Source organism: Podarcis filfolensis (assembly GCF_964270895.1).
Source record: "Podarcis filfolensis genome assembly, chromosome: 3".
In the NCBI taxonomy this organism is placed as follows: Eukaryota; Metazoa; Chordata; class Lepidosauria; order Squamata; family Lacertidae; genus Podarcis; species Podarcis filfolensis.
In genome coordinates this window covers 92,341,756-92,365,553 of record NC_139606.1, presented here as the reverse complement: position 1 = coordinate 92,365,553, position 23,798 = coordinate 92,341,756, and the positions used below count along the sequence as shown (strand labels likewise).

General features: G+C 41.6%; 1 protein-coding gene across 3 annotated transcripts in view; it reads left to right on the top strand.

Annotated features, from left to right (window-relative positions):
• The window catches only part of DISP1 (dispatched RND transporter family member 1), an 87,810-nt gene that overhangs the window by 41,066 nt on the left and 22,946 nt on the right, over nucleotides 1-23,798 (top strand). Inside the window, exons 1-2 of one of the 3 annotated variants that reach the window (XM_083604878.1) lie at nucleotides 323-598; nucleotides 8,939-9,480. In XM_083604878.1, coding sequence (XP_083461004.1) covers nucleotides 8,969-9,480 — 512 coding nt within the window. In that variant the 5' untranslated portion in view covers nucleotides 323-598; nucleotides 8,939-8,968. Of the gene's footprint in view, nucleotides 1-322; nucleotides 599-8,938; nucleotides 9,481-23,798 lie in introns of those variants that run through there. The other 2 variants (XM_083604877.1, XM_083604879.1) reach the window with 2 other exon arrangements.

Sequence of the window (23,798 nt, the reverse complement as noted above, 5' to 3'; positions counted from 1 at the left end):
GCAAACCAAATAAGGCCATCTGAAAGGGTCTTAATCTAGCAACTAGTTCAGTTTAAAAGGAAAAATACAGATATGTTTAGCAGCAATATTATGAGCTTCTCCTGCAGAAACGGGGGGGGGGGGTTAGCCATGTTAATGGTAATATCCTGCCTTTCTAACCTTGCATGGAAATCAAGCCTTTGCCATACCAGCTGTTACCACTGAGCCCTTGCCCCTTGAGGCTCATTAGGAGAGAAATTCGGCTGTCCAATAGGAGAAAGAGAGCTAGAAATTCCAGCCCCCAGCAAGCCTGATTTAAGGCAATTTGCATGTGCGTGTCATACAGACTCCTCTCTGCAGTATTGCAGAGCAGCCTCAACCAGCTATTTTGTCTCTGCTGTTCTGAGCAGTTAACCAACAGCTTTTGCCGTGAAGACTTCATGAAAGATCGTGCATATAGCTTTGAGTTTTCTTTAGCTCATTTCAAGATAGCGATTTTAATTCTTCAGCACTGTTCGTATTTGGCAATCAAGGAGAGATATCCTCCCCAAATATTTATCTCTAGTTTCTGCACTACATTTTTTGATGCGGCTTAAGCCAGGAATTTCAGAATAATTGGGTGAGTTAATGCAAGTATTAAGAACTTATGGGTTTGTTTGTTTGTTTGTTTTTGCAAAGCTGTGTTAAGTATGCATATGATTGTTGACTTAGAATGAGACTGCAGTTGAAGGGGGAGACTTAAAAAGCCTGAGAATAAGTGTGGCTGGCGAAACTTAAGGGGCTGCCAGGGAACGCGTCTAAAGTAAGAGATTTCCTGGTTTTGTTCAGACCCAACAGGAGGCAAAATGCTTTTATAGTGATTGAAGAGAACAAATGCAAGTAGGTATTGTTTTTAAGGAAGCAGAATGTGCCTGCAAAACTGGCAGAAGGCATTCAGCAATTAAACTTGATTGGTATCTTAAATTTACTTGGGGATATGCATGTACGACAAGCAATTTTCTCATCTGATAAACTGAGATTAGGAAACCTGCACTGAATGTCATTTAAAACATATTCATCGTATGTCTATTTAGCATACTAAAATATTGTATGGTTTTATGACTTTTTTTTACGAAAAAACACAGCTATTAAGTGCAGAAGTCGAAAAGTATTCTAAATATATTGTCACTTTGAAAAGTGTGCACGTGTTTAGATACAAAAACATTTAACCAGTTATATGCTAAAATCATAGCTCAGCTGTCCTTAATGATTCCTGTGTGTCAAAAGCCAGTTTAATTTAATTCAGCTTTGCAACTTTTGTTAGCAGAGCACACTGGAAGGTTCTAGATAATACATATTATCCAAAATTGGTTTCAAACTTACTGTGTTATGTGCCTTTCAAATGCATGTAGCAGAACAATTCTTTTCCAGTTGTGCATTATCTTAACAGGATTTTCTACTGCTGTGAGTTATTCTAAATATTGACATTCCCTGTTTACATAATTTATTGTGGATTCCCGTACATGTTTCAGTTCATTTTCAGTACAAGTTACTTCCTTTTTAAGCTGAAAAAGAGCATATCACTGTGTGTGTGTGTGTGTGTGTGTGTGTGTGTGTGTAGCATTATTGTAAGCATAAAGGATTTATCATAATGAAAACTTGCCTTTACATACCAATGAAAAGTCATTAAGCCATGTATATAAGATTTAGTGTAATGACGGTGCTTAAAATTGTAGGGTGTATGATTTAAACTTCTTGCGTAAGGATTCTTAGAAGCCTGTTGCATTGTGCTAAGAGTGCACAGCTTTCCTTGCTTGATACAGGGATGTCTTGCAAACATATAATTTCTAGTCTAAAATGTTACTTGTAAATTTACCTAACTCTTAAAAATGGCTCTTTTGCTGTTTGGTGAGGTGAAAAAGCTATTGACATATTTAACTAAGAGTTCTGCCAGTTCCTCAAGTTACCTAATACATTTAATTATTTCATCTCTATTTACTTTAAGTTGTACAATATGTGATTCTAAACAGAAACTACAATTGTATATTAAAGTCCCTTCTAGTTTGTTTGGCATCATCCCAATGAAGGCAAGAACCCATTATGTGGGTTGTTCTTACACTTGGATTTAATCTTTACCTTTAGCTTCTTCTAGGTAAGTTAACCTGTTGATAGATTTAAAAAAATATGGCTTTTAATTGCATCTCTCCATCCTTACTTGTATTCCCAGCAGTCATTCCTTCATTGTTGCCAGTGCTGAATTAATGTGCATTTTCTGTGCCTATCTGTAAAGCAATTTTTATTACCTTGGCATGGTGATATTTGGAAAATCCCTGCCAGTGGAATTGCAATTCCTAGCCCAGCCTTCAGCCCAGGAAATGAAATAATTTCTCAAGGTCAGGGCAGACACATCAAGTTTTTTGGGATGTGGATTGGCAGTAATGCAACAAAACACTTAAATACGAGAGAAGATTAATCCTAAAAATGTTTCGTGACTTGGAAGGTGGTGAATAATGTGATGGATCAATTTAGCTTTTTATGAAGGACTGGTGGATTATGTTGTGACACAAGAACCAGCTTTCTCTTTAAGACTGTGTTCATGGAAGACAGTCTTACTCTGCTACGAATTATCGCCAAAGAAGAATAGGACAGTAGAGGCCCAGAGGGTGAAACCCCCTCCCCTTGGATGTTTGGCTAGTGGCACCTACAGTGTTATAATTATAATTATTATTGTTATTATTATTATTATACCCTGCCCATCTGGCTGGGTTTCCCCAGCCATTCTTTTGGTGGATTTCATACTTCCCCAGCCTTCATAGGTGTTGAGACTATATAATACGTCCATAGAATTTTAAAAAAATAATTCATTTGAGAATTGGTTTTATCTGCTTTATATGTTTATAACACACCCTGGGGTCAAGAATGATGAAAGGCAGTATAAAAGTTCAGTGTTTCTGTGACACATACATAAGAGGATTTTAGCAAATGAATATTTGCAGCAATCAGCTGAGTGACCCCAGTACCTCTGAATTCATGTATTGTGAGCAAACGCTATGCATTAATGATTGATTTAGGTTTAAGAAGGATGTAAATTTTAAGTAGCATCTGCAATGACATATACTTACACCTGTACATAATTAAAACCCATGGCCTGTGCAAAAAATGGCTGAGGAAACATTCACATCCAAGCTTCAGGGGTGAAGAATCAGATAATGGGCATCCTACTTAACACATAATGAGAGCTCTTAGCTCTAAGTTCCTATTAGGAGGAGACAGAAAAGGACTCTGCTCAGGTGGTGATCGAGGGAAGAGGACTTTGCAAGCATATACCTCCACCCTTGTTTGAAGGAAAGGAGTTAAAATACTTCATTTTAACCATGTTGAACTTTACTTATTAATACTTACTACAGCAAGCTTGTTGGATTTAACAAACACACACATTTTCTTTGTACACATTAAAGTAGACCTAAACTACTTTGATTAGGGAATGGCATTCTGCAGAAACAGAGCTTCCTCGAGGAGTAAGTTATCATAGTTAAAGACGAGTGTTCAGTGTATAGCTAGCGGCCTATAAACAAAATAAAAAGCAATGCCAGGAAACTGTGGGAGACTCCCTTGGCCTGTGAATAGCAAAGGCACTAGGGAATTTCAAAAATGTCTAGCTGAGAGCCGGAAGCTAAGATCAGTGCTTTTTGGGGGGGACGGGGACGCATACCCCTAAACATTTTGTGAATCTAAGTTTGACCTCATTGAGGGGCAGTATATCAGTATAAGTAGGAATATGAGCGTACCCTTAAAACTTTTTTTTAGAAAAAAAGCACTGGTTAAGATCAATGACATTAAGCATTTTCTTAATTGCCTTAGGAATACTGGCTTGAGAGACAGATAGAAAATCCAAATATCAAGGGCCGTCTGTCACTTCTCTCTCACCCACACCCACATAATTTTGTTGTAAAACGAGAGTAGTGGAAGGGTGCAGGCTTGCTGTATAAACATTCTGTAGAAAATCATAGAATTTATTTTAATAATTATACAGGTTGTTGCATATCACTCTGTTGCATATTGCTCAGTTTGTCTGTCTTGCAGCATTTAAGGAAAACACCTTAATGAAGACTTTAGAATGAGAAGACATATTTCCATCAGCTAGCATGCTGCAATCTCTTTATCTGGCAGGAATTCAATGATTTAAACCAGGCATAGGCAAACTCGGCCCTCTAGATGTTTTGGGACTACAACTCCCATCATCCCTAGCTAGTGGTCAGGGATGATGGGAGTTGTAGTGCCAAAACATCTAGAGAGCCAAGTTTGCCTATACCTGGTTTAAACAGCACAACCCCTCTAAACCAGGATTGTTTGCTTGGGAGCTTTCTTTTGCAGCTTATATATGAAATAATTTCATGTGCAAGTGGAATCTAGGTTAAATGTTATAGAACAGTTGTCGTCGGTTTTTTAAGTTGAGTTTTTGTTGGATTTAGGAGAGGCTGGGGATGAATGGTTCAGCAGCTAATTAGCTGGTTCCTAAGGCCGTCTAAAGATTTATAATGCTCTGCACTAAATAGCAAATGAAACCACATTTCCAGTACTTCATTCCCACCTGATTTTGCACTTGTCTTTTTCAATAGTAAGTGGTGTTAGTCCAGATGGCTTTTCTTGAACCAATGTTTTTTCAAGCCTCCTTCTCCCACCCCCACACCCTTTCTTAATAATAACATAAAAAAACCTCTTCAGAGTAATGAAATACGTCATCTTGGCCTGAAGGAATGGGAGAGGTTTACCCACATCTAAAATTAATATTCACTTGAGTGAACACAAAATCCTGCACACATGTCTGAGTGCAGTACAGCATTACAGTTCTTCCTTAAAGTCTTGGACCAAACACAGGTGAGAGTCTATGTGGAGGTGATGGCATCAGAGACGGCTCACTTTATAGCCACAATTGCATACTCGGTGAACTACCTAGGGGACCTTTTCCTAACGCTGAAGGGTCTGGTTAGTATCAGCCCAGCAGATGTAGCAACAGATCACTGAGTAGCCCACTGTAGTAGTTTTGTGAAGCACTTGAGGGCAAAGTCACTAATTTCCATTCCTAATTTGATATTACTGTTGAAGCTGATCTCGGGGAGGCTCCTTGAGTACCATCTGGTCCAGGTTTGTGGGATCACTTTCACTTGGTTTGGCCTGAGGATATGGGCATGGGTTCTGACTATCTAGAGCAGGCATAGGCAAACTCGGCCCTCCAGATTTTTTGGGGACTACAACTCCCATCATCCCTAGCTAACAGGACCAATGGTCAGGGATGATGGGAATTGTAGTTACAAAACTTCTGTAAGGCTGAGTTTGCCTATGCCTGATCTAGAGGAACTTTTGGGAGTCGCTTTGCCTTCTGTGCAACTGTGGGTAGACATTGAAGTTTGTTTTTTGCAGTTTGATGTTTAATGCCGAGTCCAAAGTACATTACTGATGGTGTTGAAATTAAACCTGATGGTCATGAGTTTTCTGTCTGTAGTCTCAAAACTCAGATGAAAGATATTCCTGCACCTCAACATAATACAGTGGTGCCCCGCAAGACGAACGCCTCGCAAGACGAAAAACCCGCTAGACGAAAGGGTTTTCCGTTTTTCGATGCGCTTCGCAAGACGAATTTCCCTATGGGCTTCCTTCGCAAGACGAAAGCCCATAGGGAAATCTCCAGGACAGCGGGGAAGCGCAGCGCGTCTTCCCCACTGTCCTCGGACCTCCTCGGAAGGCTGGCGGTGGGGCGGAGAGACCTCCCGCCGCCGCCAGCCTTCGGAAGGCTGCTCGGAAGGCTGGCGGTGGGGCGGAGAGACCTCCTCCCACCGGCAGCCTTCGGAAGGCTCCTCCGAAGGCTGGCGGTGGGGCGGAGAGACCTTCTCCCCGCGCCAGCCTTCGGATGGCTGTCCTGAAGACTTGCGGTGGGAGGAGGGTTTTCCTTCCCACCGCCAACATTCAGAATGCTGTTCTGAATGTTGGCGGTGGGGAGGAAAAACCCTCCTCCCACCGCAAGCCCCGGGAACAGAGGAGAAGCGCTGCGCGCCTTCCCCTCTGTTCCCGTACCTGTCCTGAAGGCCAGCCTGGCAAGCGGTCTCCATAGGAACGCATTAATTGATTTTCAATGCATTCCTATGGGAAACCGTGCTTCGCAAGACGAAAAACTCGCAAGAAGAAAAAACTTGCGGAACGAATTAATTTCGTCTTGCGAGGCACCACTGTATCAGAATCATTTTTACAGATAAATTTTAAAAAAAAATATTATTAAAGCTTTTTCATAATACAATAAGATAAAAGAGATTGGTATAAATAAAAACACACAGAGAAGAAATCACAGAGTCCTGTCTCAAAGGTAGCCCTTAACCCTTGTCTCACACAGAAAGTGGTGGACCCTCCCAGCTCTCACCTGGGAACTTTCCTTTCTTCTCCCAATCTTTCACCCTGGGAGGTCTTCCTTTCCCTACCACTCACTCAGGGTCCTTCCATTCATCTACTGCCTTCATGTGTGTGTAATCCTTGGACCCCAAAATTGGCCCTGAGCAGAGGACACCAAAGGAAAGAAAAAAAGGGGGGGGGTGAAAATAGAAAGATACTGCCATGGCTGGTGTACTAACCATCCCATACCAAGGTAAATCCTGTACTTGAGTGGTTGTCTTAGCAGAAAGAGAACCCCCCAGAGTGGAGAATCAGTTGTAGGATTAAAAAGAGAAGGAACAGAGCTTTTTTCCCTTCTGGAGTTCTGTAATAAACTGCTACCATAGCCATATACACCTTTGCTTCTTTTATTTTGGTCATAGTGCCAGGCTCAGAACAAATTCAGACAAGCCTGCTGAAGCCTGGTAAACCAGTTCTCCAAATGATACCCTGGCAGCCCCCTCTCCATTCTTAACATCAGAACTACAATTTTCAACCTTCCCCGCAGTCTGTTCTTCTCTTTGGGACAACAGCTTGCTGAAGGAGCCCCATGAGAAGCAGGACCTCTTTCGCCACCATTTTCCATGGAATAGCCTCCCACAGTTTGACACCTTCCCTTTCAGCATTTTGCAAGCAGGTTAAAACACATGGGTTTCACTGTGCTTTTTGTTGCTAGCTTGCTGCTCTTTTATTGCTGATTTGTGTGTGTCTGGTGTGGCTCTTGTCTCTTATCATGAGCAGCCGGGAACCTGCTCATCTTTGCCCTCTCATCATAGAGAACAAAGAAACCACAAAACGTTCTCTGTAGACTTGGTAGGTCATAAAGTCATTTTTCAGCTGCCTTTTTGTGTATTTGCATCCTAACAGCAAAGGAATTGGTCTGTCTCGTCCCAGTCATGACCTTTTTGGGTTGCCCAGAGTTCAGATCAATAAATGTTTATACCTACTGCTTTAGAAATCCTAATGAAAATATGGAAGAAGCTATTGGTTGACTTGGATGCTTGAATTTCCTGTTCAGAAGATAGTGATTCTCCAGCGTGTCAGTGTGCTTCTGAATCTATTGCACAAAAGGAAAAGTGTACAGATGTCTCTTTAAAGGAAAAAATATTCTTCTTTTTAATTGTGTGCTTATTGTTACATCCCTTTCTGTAGCCATCTGAAATTGCCATACAATCCATGAGAAAACTACTCTACTTCAGCCATACAGTATTTTAAAAATTAAATGTTTTCAGACAGCAACCAGCTTCATTCAACTGCTTAAATTTAAACTTGGCAAGTGTGTGTTCAGTAACTTTTTAATGGGGTCTACTGGTTTAGGGTGCAGTGGGTCGGGAAAGAATATTAAACATAGGAATGCAAGGAATTGGATTCTGAAGGAAAATATTCCTGTCTTGAAAACGCTGTCAAGTTTTGACTGGTTGCCGTTTGGTATTAACTTTGCAGAGTGTCTGAGTGTAACATAGAACAAATAGTTTTAAGTTACATTATTCAGGGCTCTTTCTCCCCCACCTCCTTTAGCTTTAGGCATTGAGGATTCCAAACCCAAATGGCTCTGAGAATCAGCATCCAGGGTTGCTCTGGGCAGCCTTCCATTGTGCATAGCACCTTCTGTTTGATATTAGTGATGAACCAATTAGATAGCTTGGCTGGCTGTACAGTTTCAGGCACTCTCAACAGCTCAGTAGTAGAGAAGAAAGAGAAAATTAACGTTTATGGGTCCCTATAGAGCAAGCAGAATCTTAGCAAGCTATTAACAATCACAAAGCTTTAATGTTATGTACATTCTAAAGATGTTAGATCAGTGATAGCAGTCTCTTCTTCTAGATCAGGGTGACTAACCTTTGCGCCCACACTTACCCCAGTGGTGGTGTTGGACTCAAATTCATTTGTAGTTAGCTTGGTCAGTGGTCAAGGACAATGCAGAAGTCATGATGCGGGGGGAAACGTGAAGCCAGCCAGTGTCTATACTGTACTGAAAAAGGTAAAGGACCCCTGGCAGTTAAGTCCAGTCGCGAACAACTCTGGAGTTGTGGCGCTCATCTCGCTTTACTGGTTGAGGGAGCCGACGTTTGTATGCAGACAGTTTTTCTGGGTCATGTGGCCAGCATGACTAAGTCGCTTCTGGCAAAACCAGAGCAGCGCACGGAAACCCCATTTACCTTCCCGCCGGAGCAGTACCTATTTATCTACTTGCACTTTGATGTGCTTTCAAACTGCTAGGTTGGCAGGAGCTGGGACCGAGCAACGGGAGCTTCCCCCATCGCGTGGATTCGAACCACTGACCTTCCGATCGGCAAGCCCTAGGCTCAGTGGTTTAGACCATAGACCTCCACCTGCGTCCCTATACTGTACTTAGTTCCATCCTTATTTTAGACATTGTGATATATTGGTATACCGCAATGTTTAGCTGGCAATATATCATGATGATGAAATCCAACTATTGCCCAGCCCTAATTGTAACTGTACAGATACTTGGTGCATCCTTAATCCAGGTTTCTTTTTATTCAGCAGATTGTGCCTTTTTCATTTTTAACTTTTTCTTTCTTTTCCTCCCTTCTAGAAGCATTGCAGACCACCAGAACTTTGGAGCATGGCTACAAGCAATGGGAGCAATGACTTTGTCGTTCTGAGCAATGGTAACATCCCGACCAATGCAACTAGTCCTGATCTTCTTGCGACCAGTGATGGCAATGTTGCCGTTCAAAACCTCCCATCTAAGGAAACCACAAGAAGAAAAGTGAGTGCAAATGGGTGCCTTCAACTTAATGGCATGCTAAAACCATCGTTTCTGCCTGTAGATGACCAAAGAACTCCACAGGTATTATCACAGTGTTGTCGCCCTTGCCCATACCATCATCAGCCTCTAAATCACCATTGTAATCAGCAAGAATGCCTTTCACTGTCTGGCAATGCGGCGCCATCTCCATTAACTTCCTGCTGCCCAAACCTTCATACAGAATATTCAGCATCCGCTTGCCAAAAACATACACCCTTGTATCAGACTGCCTGCTGTCTTCAGTCCTCGCCCTCATTCTGCCTACATCATCAGTGGCCTGAACATTTTCAGCATCAGCCTGTGCAACAACATATAGCCAATATACGGTAAGTATATTTGAATTGTAGAGTTGGAAGGGATTACAAGGGTCATCTAGTCCAACCCCCTGCAATGCAGGAATCTCAACATATGGTCCCCCATCCAATTTGAAACCATACCGCACCCTACTTAGCTTTGCAAATGTGCTAGCAGTTTTATTGCTGCACCACTAGGAGGACAGTGGCTCTTTCCTATAGTGTCTGAATTGTTATTTTTATATGCTTTCTACTTTACTTGTTTAACAATGTAGATAAAAGGTTTTAAAGCAAGCCTATAGTAAGCTAAATCATTCCCACTATAGTCCTAGTGCATCAGACATGTTTCATCTAGAAGTATGTGCAAACTTATGCTCCAGTAGCCCATGTTGAATTAAAGATAAAGAAGGTTTGGTTATTTTATATACCTTACATAAGGCATGGCATATCCAAAAATTGTAAGTATTAATGATTGATTGTTAGGGGTAGCAGAATTCCAAATTGACACAAGTTAGTTGGTTGGGATTGTTGGTGCCCTTCTGATCTAAAACTATTTCTATCTTAAATATTTTCACATTAAGACATGCCATTTTGTGACTTGTTATTACAAATAGTTTTTGATGTCTCCTTCATGTGGTGCCTTGTTTCCCGAACTCAATCCGTTCTTGAAGTCCGTTTGACTTCCAAAACGTTTGCAAACCAAGGCACAGCTTCTGATTGGCCCCGGAAACAATACCAACAGCTAAAATAGACGTTTGGCTTCCAAAAAACATTCGCAAACTGGAACACTTATTTCCAGGTCTGCGACGTGCAGGAGCCAATTTGTTCAGGAGCCAAGCCATTCGGGAACCTAGGTACCCAAAACCTTGGTTCTTGGAAAGCACTCATCTTTACCACACATTTCCTAGGGGGTACATTATTTGGTAGAAAAACAGTGGTAGGATGCAGTTCTGTACCAACTTGGGTAACTCAGTGGGACTTGCTTCTGAGTAGACACACAGTATTTCATTGTTAATCATATATATGTAATATCTTATAGTGTGGCTGAAGACAAATCAAGTTGAACATCTGACCAGGACAGTAGGCAAGCTGTGTCTCTCTGCATATATGTATCTTTCAGATTACTGCAAGGTGGAGGTTTTTCTCTTGACTAGCTTACAATTAGTTGTCTCATATGATCTCTTGGCGTTGGTTAAAATACACAGAATATAAAATTGTAATGAGAATTGTTGTTCTTCAGCAACATCTGTCACGTCAAACCCTTTTCGAATCCCAACAGTTGAGCTAAACTAAATGCAGTTAGATCAGTGTTTACAAGGATTGTGATCTGTGGATTTTAACTTGGGCTTTTTGATTCTTTGTACTCTTCAGTATGATGATCCTAAAGAGGTTTCAAAACAAAACAAACAAACACTTGGTATTGGTAGGAAATGGCATTTTCATAACCAAAATGGACAGCACATTGATCCCCACATGAACTAGGTATAGGGTGTTTTTGGAATGAGCTCTGTAAGAAAATATACATGAAATACGTAATGTCATAATTTTATCTCCATTGTGGACATTACTGGAAAGTTCTTTAGATGGTGCACCAGGACTGAGCAGCAGGCTCTGATCCATCTGCCCAATTCTTTTAGTGGTCCAGCCCAAACCAACATTACACTGTAGCACCTGGCTGTGCCACCTGCTTAGGTATTTCATAATTGGGTGCTGGCATAGCCTTTTCAAACTTTCTCTGACACTTTGGCAAGCTCTCCTATATCTCAATTTCTGTTCTTCTTCTCTATACCCAGCCTGCTTGGCTTTCTTTTAGTATGAAGACGGAATCAAATCTACTTTTCTGGTAGCCCCCCCACCCCCCGGTGCAAGTTAAAGTTAAATTAAGCATCCTTGGTTTGGAAGTTGAACATTGTGTGTTGTTCTATAAATATCCTTATCTTCTCTTATTTTTAAACCTCAAATTTATTAAATGGTGCTATTTTCCAAAAATGGACATGAAATTGACTTTTCCCTATTGCATTAGATCTATTCCACACACAAAAATGATATTCTTACTTAGAAATAATGTAAGGGTTTTTTGTTTATTTCTAATTTTAAATGTGCACATTGCCCCGCACAGAGCATATGGACCTCGGTTTTGTCCAAAAGCTGGGAAGGCAATTAAAAGAAAGTGTGTAAAACAGCCCTAGTTGGAAGTCGTTCAGCACTGCAGTGTGCATGTTCTGACAGTGTAATATTAAATGTAGGTGTCCTTCCATTTTTGTATGACACATTAATTAAATTTAGTGTATAATGAAAGCAGCTTTCATTACTGTATATCTCCACATTGTTAACTTTAATTGGGAATTGGAAAAGGTAGGGGGGAACCAATATTATTACAGAGGAAAGATCTCTCTACAAATTTAACGAAAAATTGAGACTTGGCAAGTAACCAGTTTGGCACAGCAGGTCATAGCAGGTTTTTCAAGCCGCCTAGAGCTTAGCATTTGTCAGTGACCTAACATTAAAAGAATGAAGTGTTGATTCTTCGTGTTCTAAATCATTTTTTAAAAAGTGAAGAATTGCTTTTGCTGTTTTTCAGCTGAATTGCATTCGGCATAGTATTTACCTTTGAATTACAGAAACTCTGATGAATTTGAAATAACTGTGTACACTCAGATTGGTTTCAACATTTCAAATAAATGTAGTCGGTTTTGTTTCTAAAAGTAAAGCTGACACTATAGAGCTTGATATCAATAACTCACTTACTTTTTTGCTTATATTATGGAGTAGTAGACAGCAGGGACATTGTGTCCCTGTTTGCTGCCCTGGGTGGGCACGCACGCCAGGGGAATGGGTTGCTGGGGGCAGGGCGGGCTCACCCACTGGAGCCCAGGTGCCGGTGCCCCTCTCCAATGATGCTGTGGATCAGGGGTCAGGAACACTTTTCAGCTGCGGGCCGGTCCACCGTCCCTCAGACCATGTGGTGGGCCGTACTCTTTTTTTTTTTTTAAAAAGGAAAATATTCCTACACCCCACAAATAACCCAGAAATGCATTTTAAATAAAAGGACACATTCTACTCACGTAAAAACACCAGGCAGGCCCCACAAATAACCCAGAGATGCATTTTAAATAAAAGCACATTCTACTCATGTAAAAACACGCTGATTCCCGGACCGTCTGTGGGCCGGATTGAGAAGGCGATTGGGCTGCATCCAGTCCACGGGCCTTAGGTTGCCTACCCCTGCTGTGGATGATGCTGTGATCAACCGCAGTTCCAGGACAGAAGCATTGGAGAGGTGGCAGTGCCCCTCTCCAGTGCTGCGATCGCCTGCAGCTCTGCCCCTGGACAACCTGCATCCGATTGGAGAGGGGCTCCCAGAGCTGTGGCCGATCTCAGCATCAGAGAGGGGCAGACTTCCCAACATGCGAAGCACCCACTGTTGCTTCTACAGCCCGCCGGCCAGAGCTCACATTCCCCTGGCCAGCTCGATTTATCAGGTCCTAGCAGCTTGCCAAAAGAAAAAAAACTTTGTCTTTGCTTTGTTTTTTGAAAAAAGGCAACCCCTGGTGGAAGGGTGGATTTTTTTCCCCAAATGAAAAAATGAAAATACCCCCCTTCCTCTCTTTTTCTTCACCTCACTTTCAATGATCGTGTTGTTGTTGTTGATTACTGCATGTTACTTATCCTTCAGGTTCCGGCAGATCAGGGCTGGGAATATACCTTATTAAAACACCACACTTTCAGAACAAACAAACACACAGAACCTGAAGGAGAGGGGGAAGAAAGTGAGATGTTAAGATAGCCTTCAGAAGCGAGAAGCGCAGGGATTTTGTTCCCCATCCTATAGGCACTTCAGGCTTTCCAACCAGTCCCCCAGATGAGATTTTTTTAGAAGGAGAAGGGGCTGCAGTTCTTGCCCATGTGTGCAAAACACACACACACACACACACACACACACACACACACACACACACACCATATTGAGTCCTAGGTTCCTGAGGGTTATCGCCTCGCCTACAGAACTTCCGGCACAATTGCTTGAGGCCTCCTCCAAGGATACCTTCTCCCCTTGTAATTTAGTTGTGTTTAACCAGAAGCTCAAACTTGATAAGTTCACAAAAGGGCTAAACAATTGATGTAATGGATTTGGGACCCTTTTAAATTGTATTTGTTTGTTCCTGTAATAAAACAATGGCTCTAGCAACAATTGTGGCATTCTACTTTTGCAACAGACTTCCACTTGCACAAGGGAACTTTTCCTTCCTCTCCTCCCCCCATGCCCCCCAAATCTGCTCTAGATAGTTGGAGGACCCTACAGAGCAGACTGGGGAGGCACAAGGGGAATTGGGGTAAGGGAGTCCCTTTGTATCCGCTGGCATGACATTGAAGCTGGCCATATATTTTCCCCAAAAGTCTGCTTATAATCCCTTTGGTACAATGGCCCCCAAACAGGAACAAAAGAAACTTTAGAGCTCACATCTGCACTCCCAAACAGCCTCAGCTGTTACTCGAGTCATAAAAGAATTGTACTAACTTCACACGCAGCTTGCAGTGTTGGGAATGGTCATTTGGGGGTTCTGGCGAGGTGTCATCAGCATGTAATCAACAGAACTTCTATTTCTCTGTAACATTTGAAGCGGGAAAGGCTATAGAAACCCAAACTGATTCTGAATCCTGACAAGATGGAGTATGTGAGTGGTTCTCAAGGCCATTCAACTGGCCAATTGCCTTGTGGTGATAGTCTGGGCGTGCTCCTGCATGCTCTTGCTCTTGCTAGAGGCCCAGGTGACCTCAGTTGCCATGAGTGTCTTTTACCATATTTGGCTGGTGAGACAGCTATGGCAGTTTCAGGACTGTGGTAGCCTGACCACTGTTTTTGTATGTACATCACTGCATGAGTGCTATTCAAAGAAGTGGAAAAGCTGCTTGTTTTGGAATGGAAGCATAGTGTTCTGCAAAATAGAATTTGTTTCTACACCCACTCTCATTTAACATTGTCTTGTCATCCCCTCCCCCTCTACGGACAAAGTAAAAAGGGGACTGCCCAAGAAACTAATGCCCATAAAAGCTGTGGGTTGTTTGTATGCAGTGTTTTTGCTTGTACAAGAGGACTACTTCTCCTCTCCTCTCTCGTCTCCACATGTGCCCCAAAATCACCCCAGAGAATCCTGCAACCCTCTGCAGCAGATTTTGAGGGTGCACAAGGAGTTTCAGCAGAGAGATGAGAGGGAAGTTCCATTGCACAGGTGTAATGGCAACACTGGATACAATCCTACGTTTCCCCTTGTCCGCACAAAATTGGAAAAGGTTTTCCAGTATCTGATGCCTTCAGAATGACACATTTTGTACTCCAGAAACTTATGATCTATGGGTTCTCTGGAATGTCAGTGCACCAGCGACACTTGCTAGGCCTGCCTAGCTCTTTGCTCAAATAAATTAGTCACAGCCAACATTAATTTAGAAAGTTTGTTCAGGCTTTATTAATATCTTTCCACAGATCCCATTTTGCTTATTTAGTGTGCATATGAAAGCAATATGCTGTAGTTTCATTAAAGCGTTCCCCATTGCCTTAGGTTCTATGCAAATATACCACACTGTATTGAAAACCATTTCAAAGTTAATGTCTGGCAAGTTAATGTCTACATACAGTCTGTAGAGGCTAAATTTTCTTAGTTTAATAAGATAGCACATTACATAGTCAACCTAAGGCCTTGTTGTAATTACTGTCTTTTTAGAACCAGAGTTCTTTGCAGTTTCCAAAAGGGTTTTGTAAATTCTCGCTTTCGCCTCTGCTCCACAATCCCGGAGTAGTTACGTCTTTTGACTTTTAGAATCTGGCATTTGCAAATGGTAGCAACAAAGTGTTTGAAAACTCATTTCCCATGCCCTTCATCCCTCACCTTCTAAGAAACAGAAGAATATTCAGTACTTAACCTAGTGATCTATTAGTCCTTTGAACTGTAGCGTGCAAATGAGATAATTAATATAACAAGAATATACCTCTGTCCCACTGTTAATTATGAAAAGTATTATTTCAGTCCATTTTAAAGCTTGTAGCAAGTTATGAACAAGCTATGCTTGATAGTGCTCAAAATGTACACTGAATGAACTGTGAGCATCTTAATTCAAGGACAAAAAGGCTGAGTTATTTTGGGACGATAGATGAATAGCTTTCAAAACACTTAAGCAGCAAGGCCCTAATTCTTTAAAAGAATCAGGATAATTAGGGGGAGACCAGACTCAACAAGGGCGTCTGCTTTTCAACATTCTTGAATGTGTGCAAGTGCTAGACTTTTTATTTTTCTGAAGTTTATTTATGGAACGTGAATGTCAAATATTTGCATAGTTTCAGATATATATTGGGAATTAGAAATGTCATGACTTCATGACATTTTGGTTGGTTCTAATAGAGGCATTACTTTACTGTAGATCTTGGATTTCTCTTTCTATTGGATTATCTACAAGTCTTCCCAGACTTTCTCTGATCGCCCTCCTTTACTTAAACGCTCTTAGTATGACCGCATATAATTTTAGAAGTTTACATGTTAATTTTTCAACTAATCACAAATCAATTGCATTTTACCAAAGGAACTTCTAACACAGTGGCGCTATGAAATTTGTTCCTATGATGCTTGAAATAATCATGGTCCACTATAAATGTGAGTAGAACATGCCAGGACCCAGCCACTGTTGTTGGCTTGTTCTAGTTTAAAAAAATACAAGGGTCTGCCTTCAGGACAAAATAGACATGGTGGCAGCAGGCCAGAGTTTGAATCCCCACTCATCTGTGAAGCTTGTGGGGCAACTTTGTGCCATTTGCAGTCTCCCAGACTAACCTACCTCAAAGGATTACTCAGGGATAAAATGAAGGGGGGGCTTCTTGGACGAAAAGTGGGATATACATGTAATGTATATGTATGTAGGAGATTTGAACTTGGTGGGAGTCAGTTGAGCTGAAAGCTGAACACTCCACTCCTCTCTCGTACTACATTTCACTCCACAATTCGCCAACTACAATTCTTCTGGGACTCCAGAAGCAACCCAAACCAGGAGAAAAATGGCTGGGGAGAAGTGATGTTGGGAGACAAAGGAACACTGGTGGGGAAAGGTTTGGGAACCTTTTCCATCCCTCCCTAAAAGGTAAAGTGACCCCTGACCATTAGGTCCAGTCGTGGCCAACTCTGGGGTTGCGGCACTCATCTCGCTTTATTGGCCAAGGGAGCCGGCGTACAGCTTCCGGGTCATGTGGCCAGCATGACTAAGCCGCTTCTCACGAACCAGAGCAGCACACGGAAACGCCATTTATCTTCCCGCCGGAGCGGTACCTATTTATCTACTTGCACTTTAAGGTGCTTTCGAACTGCTAGGTTGACAGGAGCAGGGACCGAGCAACGGGAGCTCACCCCGTCGCGGGGATTCGAACCGCCGACCTTCTGATCGGCAAGTCCTAGGCTCTGTGGTTTAACCCACAGCACCACCAGCATCCCTTTTCCATCCCTCCCTACTGCACATTAAATCACAGACCCTACTTTATAGGGATTTGACATGATCCAAATGTTCCACTGTAGGGAAATAACTAGGTTTCCTTGCTGGAGGTCAATAATAACACAGTAGTAAATCAAAAACATTCATTTTGCACGTGCAAGGTGGCAACTCCAATGCAGAAGTCGCTGCAAAGGATTCAAACACAATGCAAGCATAGGTAACAGCAACGTAAAATCACCAAACCACCCCTCTCTTTACTGTTGTTTCAGCACAGCCTCAAAGCATCATTTCAGCAACACTGACTAATTAAAGCATTACTTCAGCCATGCTGACTTAATTAGATATGCTGTTAGTCCCCTTTGTTACTACCCTGTTTTACACCACCAGCTATGCATAAGTGCTCAATCTTCCATTCTCTTTGAAGCTTCTGTAGCATGATTTGTTGCGTTCTCCCAACTCCTGATGGCTCCAATATGCATTCTTATCTGTAACGCAACTCATTCACTCCCTTTCTATCAAGTCAAACATGGCCTTGTTTTCTTTCCACCCTCCCGTGCCCCAGCTGAACCATACAAGCAAGTTGCCTTGTCCCAGGCTCCCACTAGGTGCCTGCAAAACTACCTCAGCTCCCATGGTGAGAGCTTCAGCAATTTCCCCTGGTGCCTCACAAGCTGGTGCCAATGCAGCTTTTTTTTCAACATCATCGCCAGACGGCGATGTTTGGCTGGTGATAATACCACGATGTTGAAAAGCTAATATTACCCAGCTCTATTGACTTGGGGGCGCTTCTAGCATGTCCCTGGAGTAGTTAAAAATCCTTTGGGGGCATTTTCTTAGTTCTTTTCTGTGGATGAAAATAAACAACTCTACTAAAAGCATACCTTGTACATATGAGTAGCCTTATCTGACATTCTGAGTCACGGAATAATTTCTCAGGGAAGCAACATTTTGATTTGTTATACATTTGAGCGCTGCAACCTTCCAACAGCTTGACCTCACTCCCAAAGAGAGTTGTCCATTGTCTCCCGAAATTGTCTCCATTGTCTTCCGAGACAGATGGATAACAGCATTTGAGTACTGTAAGGTGGACAAATCTGTATACAGTGGTACCTCGGGTTACATACGCTTCAGGTTACAGACTCCGCTAACCCAGAAATAGTGCTTCAGGTTAAGAACGTTGCTTCAGGATGAGAACAGAAATCATGCTCCGGCGGTGCAGCAGCAGCAGGAGGCCCCATTAGCTAAAGTGGTGCTTCAGGTTAAGAACAGTTTCAGGTTAAGTACAGACCTCCGGAACGAATTAAGTACTTAACCCGAGGTACCACTGTATTGTACCGAGCAAGTACGTACAAACTTTACAGCAGCATCACAGTTTGAAACGTTAGTGTTTGCTACTCAAACATGCAGTTGGCTTGTTACTCACACTGCAGCAGTTAGATTTGCACAGTGCTACCTTGAGTTTGCTATACATAGAAATCATACTGGAGGTGGGGAGGCAGGCTAGCGCCGTTTTCCCTGACATCTGTGTGCAAGAACTTGTCACATCTATCCGTCCCGTGAGCCTCCACTTCTGTTTTCAAGTGATTCTGCCTATACACAGATTTATCATCTGAGAAGCAGGCCCAAATTTTGGGTGTAAGTACATGTGGAGATGTGTTCTTAGTATCTACCCCCAAAACATGGTACTCCTTTCCCACAAGAGTATATGCGCTATATGACATGATAATGCCAATCTACTCTAGTTCTCTTTGTCCCAAGCCTTTTGGAATGGCACAGAAATGTAAATAAGCACTACTGTGTTTTGTATCTGGTAGTTAAATTCTCTAAATCTTTTAACTTTTGCTTTAAAAGATTAAAAACAATTCTGTACGCGAATCTCCCTTCCATTTCACTGCTCAGTACTGTAAGCACTTTAATGCTGCAAATTCTATTAAATTTTATCCCACTTCCGTTCAGTTACTCTCTGTATTTTTATTTTTATTTTATTTTATTTTGGTTCTTTCCCCACACATAAAATCAAATGCTGAACTAACTGGCATTTTCTTTGGACGTAGCCTCAAATCTTTCTTTCACTTTTCTCTTAATGAAGACACCAGATTAAAGGAAATAGAGGGGTTTTTTTTCCCTAAGCAAAGAAAGTAAGTGTCTAAACTAGCTAAAGAAATTTAATAACTAGGTGTGTCAGGAGTGAGTCAACCCCCATTACTGGATGTATAAGCAAGAGACTTGTTTTATACCGCTTGTGGCTAAGCATTGCACTTGCTTGGTGAAAACTACTAGTAGAATCTAGATCTCCTTAATGTTGATGCTGGGCTCCCAGTTCCTATGAAAACTGAGAGAGAAATAGCAGTAGAAAAAGAGGGAGGAATGTATAATTATATGAGCAAATACAGCACAACCCAAATTTTCCAAATGACCTAGGTGACATCTAAGTCATTCAGATATGTTTGGAGAGCAGGAATACTACTTTACGATGGTTTTGTTGACTTAGGCCCAAAGAGTAAAACGTCCAAAATTAGGATTGCAAACTCTTTTGAAGGCGTGTATGTGTGTGTGTGTGTTTGTAGGGGAGTTGCTTTGTACAAGGTACAGATTTAGCTAACACCCTTCAGGCTGTTTCTAAATTCCATCTCTTAAATAGCAATGTTCCAAAGCTGAACTACTTGATTCATTTTTAAAATCCAAGACAAGGCAAAGCAGCAAACTATAAAATGGCTGATGTCAGGGGTTGCAAGCCTGGTGCCATAGACAGCTGCAAAGGCTTTTACTGGTGCCCCTGGGCAGATGCCGCAGACTCTTAAGCTTTAATTTTTCTTTTTGAAAAATTTTCTAGCCCTTGGAAAAAGAAAGTTGTGGGGCAAAAAGTCATTTAACTGATTTCTGTGAAAATGAGAGTGAGTAGTGTGGCCACCTTGTATATTTTTCCTGGTACTTAGGAATGTGGCCTGTTGCTATTAGATAGCAATAATAACAGTGAGTGAGTGTGATTGTATATCTCCACAATTGGGACCAGTAGGGCATAGCTAACTTCCTATGGTTTCACATAAGGCTGCCGGGGTGGCTGCCTCTCTAATTTTGTGTTGCACCACACACATAACACTCTCTCTCACACACACACACCAACAGCTGTTATGTGACTGGTGCCCCAAGCACTCTCTCAAAATGATCCAAAAAGGTTGGCGACCCCTGCCTTGGATCCAGGTGGCCTTGCAAATCACCATATCCAACACGACCCTTTCCATTCCCTAAGCTCCTACAGAGGGGCCCCTTCTCTATGTTCCAACTATGGAACCTCGACTGGTGGGGATGGAAGAAAGACCTTCTTTGTGGCTGCATCTAAAATATGTGAACTCTTTGCTCCATAAGGCTTGGTTGGTCTCCTCTGGGGTGGTTTACTCTATGGTCAAAATCTTTCTGTTTAAGCAGGCGCTTTTTTTTAATTCAGTACCTTTTTTATCTGATGCTTTTGGTTTGTCTCCTGTGTACCTATCTGCTTTGTTATATTGCCTCGGGTTTTATATTGTGTTTTTAATTGTTAGGTGCATGCGCACTAGAAAAATATTGGATAAAAATATGTGTATAAATACATCAAACCACCCCTCGCTGATCCATAATGCATGAGTAGCCTTTTGAAAGCCTTAGATGCTATGACAAACATTTGTAATATTTGGCATGTTTTCACAAATATCTTGAGGATTTCTGTGTAAGTGCATGTGTTATCTTTTGGAAGGTCTCTGCATCATAAGAAAAACTTTTAAGGGATACTAGGAAACACACAGCTTGCGTTGAGTTTTCAAAACTGTAGTTTGGATACAGTAAAGAGAGAATTAGTATTTTTAATGAGCAACTATAATCATGCATATAACTGTCAATATTCACCCTTCGTGTCTCTCCTCTTGTGCAGTTTTGGAGGAGTCTGATGTCTCGTGTGATTTTTGCTGAATCGTTTCAGTTTCCTCTCAAAGATATTAGTGACCTTGACCTTGACCTTGTGATGCTGCTTGAAATAGGAGGTGTAATGAAAGCATACAAATAAAGTCTGTTATGGAAGCAACTATGTGCCAAAAATGCTGCTGAAAGCCACTTGGTCATCATTTAGGCCAACTATTATTCAATTTCATTTCGGTTATGGAAGGGATGTGGAGAAGGCAGCACAAAAGAATTTCATCTTACGAAGTATTTAGTAGTAAAATGCCTGCTCCAAATTAGATGTTGGCCTGTTCTCAAATTGTGACTCACAGTGATATTAAACTTTTATTGTCTTTGAATATTTCAGAACCTTTTATTTAGCTAACCCAGCAAACTGTATCTTTTCATGAGAGGCCTGAAAGTGGGGTTGGGGGGAGGACATTATATGCAGAAATGTGTGCACCAAAAAGTGTTTTTGCCATGTCTGTTAGGGTAAAGCAGATTTGGGCAGGGTTGATTTGGAGGAGAGAAGAGCCAAGAGGGCCCTTTCTGGCTGCTTCCCTCCTGTAGACTTCCAGATGTGTGCATTTACTCTCACAAATGTGCACCTGTAATTGCTAGAGGGAAAAGCAGTTGAGGAGGTGGAAAAGTTGCAAGTAAAAAGATGAACACCTTCCTCTTCTGCCAAGCATTTGACGTATAAGTCCTGTGCTGGAATAGATGTGAGGGATATTGGCTGTTCTATCTTCTAATTACTTTTACCTGGCCTTACATTATTTTAAATAGTTGTTACCTATCTTGAAATACCATATATATATATATATATATATATATATATATATATATATATATAATAAATAAAAATAAAATCACCTTCTTCTTTGGCGATCACTTGTAGCCAAGTAAGATTGTCTTTCATAAACACAGTTTTAACAATGGGCCGGTAAGTGACTGTGGAGGCCAATTCTGGACATTCAGGGCATTATGCATCCATGCCAAAGTAATGCCCTTTGCGTCTTTGTGTAGGAAAAGGTAATGTTTGAAATGTTCCTGCTGGTTCCAAAACTGAAGACAGAGAATGTCAGAAAAAATAATTGCAGTGGGCGATGCTCAAGGAAAAATAAAGATGCACAATCCTATGAAATGCAGTATCTCATTTTTGCCTTCTTCTTTTTAAATGAAAGGTAGTGACAGCTGGAAAAACGACGATCTGTAAATCATTTCTAGTAAATTCCATTTGTTCCAAAATCCAAAGCTTAAGCACCATTTTGGATCCCAGCAAGACCTCATCCATTTATAGTCAGTTCCTTTGATTTTCATGCCAGAGACGAATAGCCCTAGTGTTCAAAGGCTGCCAGGACTTTGTAACAGTCTATTTGGATGATAAAGTAATGCATAGATCTCAAAACATTTAGCTTCAGTGCTAGGGAGGGGGTGCGGAAAGGGGATCTGGTTTAACCATCAGTCTCTTAAGAGAGTAAAGAATGCAGACCCATTACCCAAATATGATACAGGGAAGGGAACATTAGTAAAATCTTAGGTAAGGCTAAAGGCAATGCAAGCTGTTCTAAGATACAAATCCCAGCATATGGGGACAGCATTTTCACTAGCACAACCAATGTACCAGTTCCTAGATTAAGCTACTGTAGTCACGTTTCACTATATATTTGACTGCTCTGGTGGTTTTCTGTTAGCATAGTGGCAGGCAAATTGTAAGAAATAACATGAAAATCAGGGACTTTGCAATGATATTGAAAGACAGAGTGGCAGGATCAAATTGACAATGAAAGGCACTTGATGGTGGCGTGACAACTTTGATACACATTTGTCTTGAGTTTTTCAATTGTTTTTATTGGGTGAAAATGAGAGTGCTGTTCAGTATGCCTTTTCCCTGTAACTTTCCTGCAGTTGACGATCTATATTGCCCATTTGGTGCAAGTCAGGCTCTCTCTGCTCTAAAAGTTACAGTCATAATGAGAGCTACTTTTCTTTAATTACAGCAAGATTTCCCTCTTCCATGCTGTGGCACTGTGGTCTAAACCACTGAGCCTCTTCGGCTTGCCGATCAGAAGGTTGGCAGTTCGAATCTGCACAATGGGGTGAGCTCCTGTTGCTGTGTCCCAGCTCCTGCCTAACTAGCAGTTCTAAAGCACACCAGTGCAAGTAGATAAATAGGTATCGCTGTGGTAGGAAGGTAAACAGCGTTTCCGTGCGCTCTGGTTTCCGTCACGGTGTTACGTTGTGCCAGAAGCGGTTTATTCATGCTGGCCACATGACCTGGAAAGCTGTCTGTGGACAAACACTGGCTCCCTCGACCTGAAAGTGAGATGAGCACTGCATCCCCATAGTCGCCTTAGACTGGACGTAGCCATCAAGGAGTCCTTTATGTTTACCTACCTATATCCAAAGACCTGCAAATACTGGGATTTTTCACATTCTGCTCAAGCAGGGATGAAGTACCTCCCGCCTCCTTGCATATTATTGGGCTACAACTCCCATTTTCCCTCTCCATTGGCCATGCTGTCTGGGTCTTATGGGGAGTTGGAGCTCATTAACATCTTGAAGGCTATGTGTTCACCTTCCATGAACTAAAAGGTTTGTCTTGATATGCTGCCTCTTAGCTAGAAACTTATTTTGAACCAGTTAATCATATTCATGAACACTGGTGCAATGTGAATCACAGTGTTGTGCTTAGGGAAATGTAAAATAACTTGCAACTATTACAGAATGCCACTGTTAATGATGGAATATAATAGCGTTGGCACTCCCCAAACCACCTCTTTCCAACACGAGACCGTAATTAGGCTGCAAAAACCCCCTTCCCATCTAAATATTAAGCTTCAATTATTACTTTCACTGACTTCAATATACTGGAGCAAAAGACAAAGTTAGAAATCATTTGAAGCCAACATGACTGACAGGAAAGCTTCTGTTAATATGCACCCCAATCACCCATTATTAAGCAAACTACA